Source organism: Amblyomma maculatum, chromosome 9 (assembly GCF_055883805.1).
Source record: "Amblyomma maculatum isolate TAMU_Amacu chromosome 9, ASM5588380v1, whole genome shotgun sequence".
NCBI classification, from domain to species: Eukaryota; Metazoa; Arthropoda; class Arachnida; order Ixodida; family Ixodidae; genus Amblyomma; species Amblyomma maculatum.
In genome coordinates this window covers 70,403,121-70,409,304 of record NC_139352.1, presented here as the reverse complement: position 1 = coordinate 70,409,304, position 6,184 = coordinate 70,403,121, and the positions used below count along the sequence as shown (strand labels likewise).

The window sequence follows — 6,184 nt, the reverse complement described above, 5'->3', positions numbered from 1 at the left end:
TTTGACCATGTTTTTCTGCAACTGGAAGACATTACATCAAAATGCTAACTCGCAAAATGGACATCAAGCTGCTGTCACTGGGCGGTTGCGAGGAGAGTCTTTCCTCTCTTTTTTCTTCTCTATTTTCTCCTCTGTCCTCATGGGGCAGTGGAGGTGGAGCTACAGAGCCAGCAGCAGGCCCGTGCATTTTCTTTTCCTTCTTACAATCACAACAACTGGACAAGCAACTGACTAGCTTCGAAGACTTAGAATGGGTGATGCATATACTATGATGGAGTAATAATGCATTCTAAAGTGGCATGGTGATGTCTGCAGACGAGCTGATCATGTTGCCATCTCGTTTGCAGTAGGAGAGCTTGTTTTGACCCTTGGCTGTAGTTGCATGCTGTCGCCATCTGGTGACTGGAAAGTTGACTTTTCTTACATGCTTGTCTTTTGTGTTGAGGCACCTTAAAGTATTGCTCACTCAAAAGAAAATTACAAGGGCCTTGCATTTTTTGTCACCAGTGGTTGCATGTGGATGTGCACTATTCCATGATAAAGGGCAGTTGTGATCTTTATTACTTACTGACTTCTTATGCAGTATGTGCCATTAGGTGCACTTGGCCAAAAAAAAATTGGTTGACATCCTGGAAACCCTGGCCTTGATATAAAGGAATGTAATAGGAAGCGGAGGTTTTCGTACAGAAGCCACGATGGGTTTTAACTACGTTTTGAACTACCTTGTGCTTGGAGAATTACCATCTGCATCTGATGAATTGTGTTGCCATGAATATTTTAGCCATTTTGTACTTTTAAAGTCTTGCAGGGGGCACAAAAGAGGGCTTTCCTCTCCCGTGGCTTCTTAATCGCATTGCAATGACAACGCATCTGGTACTGGAGGATGAGCATGTGCCCATGCTGCCGCCCCGGGGTATTGGCGGAAAATGAGGCATCATGGCGAAAGTTGACCACAGTCTTCTCAAGCAGGCGACGCACTTAGAAGCGCCAGTTGAAGGCAGAGTAGAGCATCACAAGTTTGGGGGAAACAGCAAGAAAAAGCTGAAATCTGCACATATTGTTTCCCCGCACTGTATGCACATTTGTAGAAAACAATACAAGAGGCTTCTCAGGCAAATACTACTGCTCGAGTGGCTCTCCACGTAAGCGGGTTGCGGCAGCGTGCTTGAGCTATTAGAGAGTTATAGCATAGCGTGATCTGCCACCGTGACCTACTACCGTGTGCCGCCAGTGCTGGCGCTTTAATTGGTCCCGAAATGGTAGACCTGCGTACAGGCTGTCCGCAGTATGGCGCTGTCGCGGCCATCTGGGCATGCGCGGTGGCGGATCACGTTAGCGGATCTTTCTGTGCTATAATTTCACTTGGGACAACATAGTTCTAAAGCCAATTAAGGTCCACAAAACCGACGAGCTCACAGATTCCTACAGTGACTTGACGTCACTCCTCGGCAGCATATGGCGCAGGCGGGCACCCTTCTTGGATTCTGGCGATGGTCTGCTGTACTAATCTCTGAAATGCGACTATGTAGTGACCCTCTTGCATTAAAGAAAAAAAAAAAAAAGAAAAATGTGATGTCGCCTGCCCAGTTCTGTCCTATGCTAGAGTACTTGTGGCAGTATACAGCTGCCTCAAAGCATTTCGAGAAAATTTTGCCGGAGCAGCTCGACGATCGACACGTTAATTGTGACGTGACCACCTCGACCGCAGTCCAATCTTGCGCACATCCCCTTCCTTTAGCACCCTACGATCACAGGCGTTTCTTGTGACCATACGACGGCATTTTGGTCGATGTTCGAAATTTCATCCAGTAGCCGACGCTATACCTACTAAAGTAGTACGACTTGTGTTAGCCCGAACGGTCTTTCTGAAGACTGCCGCGGGGTTCTCTGATGTCGGCTACTCTAAGCTGCTCGAGTGCATCACTGTCCCGCCGCCCCCAACAGGTGCACTTGTTCTTGCGCCGCGACTAGGGGCGGCGCAGGAGCCGTTAGGAAGCGGCCCGCGTGGCTGGCAACGATGTAGGTGCAATACGTGGTGAAGAGGACGACAAGCACAGCAAGCAGGGACACGATGACGTACACGTTCACCTCGGACACCAGCCCCGATGCCTGCATCGGAAGTACATGGCCGCGGGGTCAGAGCTAGTTTAATCTTAAAGGCCCACTGTCCACCCTCCGGTCGAAAATATTTTCTTCCCCGGTGACTGTGAGACTTCGCCCCTAGAACGCAAGGCCGCAAAATGTTTTTGAAAAGAGTAACTAATAACGCAGTTACAGCCACCGCAATCACCCGATTCTGTCATGCCTCTCTCCTTCCGTTTCCTCGCAAAGGTTTTTCACTCTCCTGCCCGATGTCGTCTAGCCTCCGCAATACAAATTCCCCTTCCTCCTCCGCGTTTGGCGGGAGGTGGGGCGTGGCTCTCCGCGAGCGGGAAAAAAAAAAAAAACGGTCGAGGGAGCGCGCGCCGCTGGATTCAGTCTGGCCGTGGCGAGGGAAAAGCGCGCTGCGAGCGGTAGACACCCATCCTTCTTCCGTCAGTCAGCGAGACGGACCAATGGACATCGTTCGCGGTACGTACGTCATTGCTGTGGCCCGTCGGGCCAGCGCAGGAAACGGGGAAACTGGCTTCCCGGAGGAGAGCATGAGAGAGCTTTGAATTGTATTTTCGATGCTTTGCGGCGCGCGTGTCACTGTAGCATTTTGCACAGACTATCTCCGGTACCTGATCGAAACACTGGGCTCCTTTGCTTAAAAGGGCCTTCCCTGGACAGTGGCCCTTTCCACCCTCCGCTTCCTTTGCTTAAAAGGGCCTTCCCTGGACGGCCCTTTGTCCAGGGAAGGCCCTTTTAAGCAAAGGAGCCCAGTGTTTCGATCAGGTACCGGAGATAGTCTGTGCAAAATGCTACAGTGACACGCGCGCCGCAAAGCATCGAAAATACAATTCAAAGCTCTCTCATGCTCTCCTTTGGGAAGCCAGCTTCCCCGTTTCCTGCGCTGGCCCGACGGGCCACAGCAATGACGTACGTACCGCAAACGACGTCCCTTGGTCCGTCTCGCTGACTGACGGGCGAAGGATGGGTGTCTACCGCTCGCTGCGCGATTTTCCCTCGTCACGGCCAGAGTGAATCCAGCGGCGCGCGCTCCCTCGGCCGTTTTTATTATTTTTTTTTTTTTTTCGCGCTCGCGGAGTGCCACGTCCCACCTCCCGCCAAACGCGGAGGAGGAAGGGGAATTTGTCTTGCGGAGGCTAGACGACCTCGGGCAGGAGAGTGAAAAACCTTTGCGAGGGAACGGAAGGAGAGAAGCATGGCAGAATCGGGTGATTGCGGTGGCTGTACCTGCGTTATTAGTTACTCTTTTCAAAAACATTTTGCGGCCTTGCGTTCTAGGGGCGAAGTCTCACAGTCACCGCGGAAGAACATATTTTCGACCGGGGGGTGGACAGTGGGCCTTTAACGGCGTGTATTGTGCTCTAGACACAGTTTTCGCAGTCGCCTATTGCGATAATAGATTTAGGTCACTGTAGCTACCGTGTTGGCGAAGTCCTCTTGTTGGAGGTTTCCAATAGAAGTTTTAAATTCGTTAAGATTTACAAGGCTCATTTGGTAGGAAACTCGAATACCCCGCCCTGGTGTAACCACCTGCAAGTAGTTGCGTTTTTTTCTCCCTTGTATGCGCCTTCCTCTATCCCTTCACACATGGCACGGCTGAGGTGTCCACAAAGAGGGACAGTTAACCAAGCCTCGTGCGTGATCGCGTACCTGCACCACGTGGACGTTTGCGTGGCTGAACTGCGACTTTCGCGCACCGGCCCCTTCGACGCGCTCCAGAAAGTCGGTCATGCGTTCGGCGTTGTGTCGCGCTATGGCGGCGCGCATGACTGGGTTGCCGGCCGCCATCTTGTACGTGCTGAGCTGCATCTGGGCGTAGTGGCGCACCAGCCTCCAGGGTAACGAGAAGTCGTCCAGGCTGTACGTCGCGCCCTGCACGTGCGTCACGTGGCCAGGAGTGAATTCAGAGCTATTCCAAATGCACCTCGGAGGTCTCGAGTGTATGTAGTATAATAAGAGGTAGATATTTGCTTTTAGCAATTTTTTAATGGTTGGGGGTTGAAGTGGAGAACGGCTGCTATGGTAGATGGGAAGGACTTCTCAGTTTTACTGCAAATAATTTGTTCACCAAGGTCCACTGACGGTACCGCACCTGTCAGCTCGGCGAGGAGCTAGGGTAAAGAGAGTGGATAGCGGAAATGAAAAATAACTGAATTGCACAGCTGGTACACTGCACTATAATACACAATTCTGCTCCCGCGCGGCTGATTCGCTGGGCAGAAACTCCGGGGAAGGCAGGGAATCGAAAGTCATTCTCGTGTTTTCATCTATTCAGCTCTTGCAGGTGTGGTCTTGTTTGCACCGAGAATTTTGAGAACGGAAAGACAGTGGTCAACGAGTTTCTTCTCATCACCCCTCGTCTCCTGTAGATATATATTTACTGCTATTGTAAATTCACGTTCACTAAAGCTTTTAAACTTTTGCATATATATATATATATATATATATATATATATATATATATATATATATTGTGAAAGAAGGCTATGTTGAGGCGGCAAGGTCGTGACGGCAAGGCCAGCGATGCCTTGTCTAGCGTTTTAATCCGATGACAAAACCCAGGCGCGTGCCGAAGCCGGCGCCACGGGACGATGATGATGGTATGTACAAATGAGAGAGGAAGATCATGGCATGTACACATTAAAGAACATCCACGGAAGGCTCACACAATCTGCCCGGGGGATCGGAAGCGGCCAGCCTGGCCGCTCCTAACTAAGCGATGCATCGCGGCGCACAAACGGTTTCAAGAGAGACACATGAACAATTTCAGTTCCACGGTGGCGTCGATCAGGAAAGGAACCAGTTCCAGAACGGAACCGTCGCAGGATCTGGCCCCTGGGGGATCTACAGGCGTCACTTTGTAGTTCACTGGGGAAGTTTGGCTTATGACCTCATAGGGACCTACGTAGCGGTGGTGGAATTTGTCACTAAGGCCAGGGGTGCGCAATGGTGTATAAAGCAGTACTTCGTCGCCAGGACGAAAGGTGACCACTCGATGTGTAGAATAATAGCGAGTCTTGCGGTCTTCCTGGCACGCTGCCTTGTTGAGGCGGGCAAGATGACGGCATCTGGCCACACGAGATAAAAAAAAAATGGGTAGGTACTGATGTGGAGTAGTCGGGCGTAGAGATGAAGGAAGCGTCGAGAATTGTAGTGGGAGGACGGCCATAAACGAGGAAAAATGGAGAATAACCGGAAGTCCGCTGTACTGCTGTGTTATAGGCGAATGTGACGAATGGTAGAATAGTGTCCCAATTTCGATGATCTGGTGTGATGTACATGGATATCATGTCTGCCTTCGTAACTGTGACATGGGGTCGACAATTAAAGCATCGACCTCTTAGTGCAAGGCGCGGTTAACCGTCACGTCATACAATAGGACGATGCCATTGGCGGGGAGCCGTCCATTTAGCTTATCGCCTATCACTGTGCGGGCAACGGATCTCACTGTTTATTACAAATGTGCATGAAGCCACAGGTTTGGGCGCGCTCTCACCGCGAGAGTGACGCCATTCTTGGAGAGCACCGGATACTCGAGCTGAAAATCTGGCCCGGTGTATGACGAGCGCGGCGGCTGCACCATTTTCAGCAGGCGTCCCAGCTCGTCGGCGATGCGGGAGTCGTCGTACCTGTTGTGACCCTGGGCAGCGGTACACGCCGACAGCCAAATCGCGAGACAAAGGCAGCTGCAGAGCAACGCGGCCGCCGAGGTGCGCTTCATGGCGACAGGACCTGCCTTTGGCTTTAATTCTTGTCTTCTCGTGTCATTGGCTCACAGCCACGTTTAAGCACGAGTTCATATTAACTTTTGTGTAGTTGGCCAATATCGCATGGGGTAAAAGCAACGCGAAACAATAAATCGCGCGATTTTCAAATACAAATTGCAGTTCCTACAATGGGCGGGCTGTGGGTCAAGCCTTCGAGCTTTGGGGAAAAAGAAACTGAGGAAGGATGATTAATAAACGAGAATAAATTAAGATTGATGAACCACGATTTCAGAAAAGCAGCATTGCGGACGTATTTCAATGGTACGTATATGTTCAATATTTCCCAAAAGAAAAGTATGTCGTAT

At 50.7% G+C, this 6,184-nt stretch overlaps 1 protein-coding gene across 1 annotated transcript; it reads right to left on the bottom strand.

Annotated features, from left to right (window-relative positions):
• Positions 1-1,920: 1,920 nt before the first annotated feature.
• LOC146179348 (uncharacterized) lies at positions 1,921-5,833 on the bottom strand. Its single transcript, XM_084580179.1, has 3 exons — positions 5,609-5,833; positions 3,763-3,984; positions 1,921-2,109 (listed from the first exon to the last, which is right to left on the bottom strand). The coding sequence occupies exons 1-3, from the start codon at positions 5,831-5,833 to the stop codon at positions 1,921-1,923; spliced, it is 636 nt and encodes a 211-aa protein (XP_084436305.1).
• Positions 5,834-6,184: the final 351 nt, after the last annotated feature.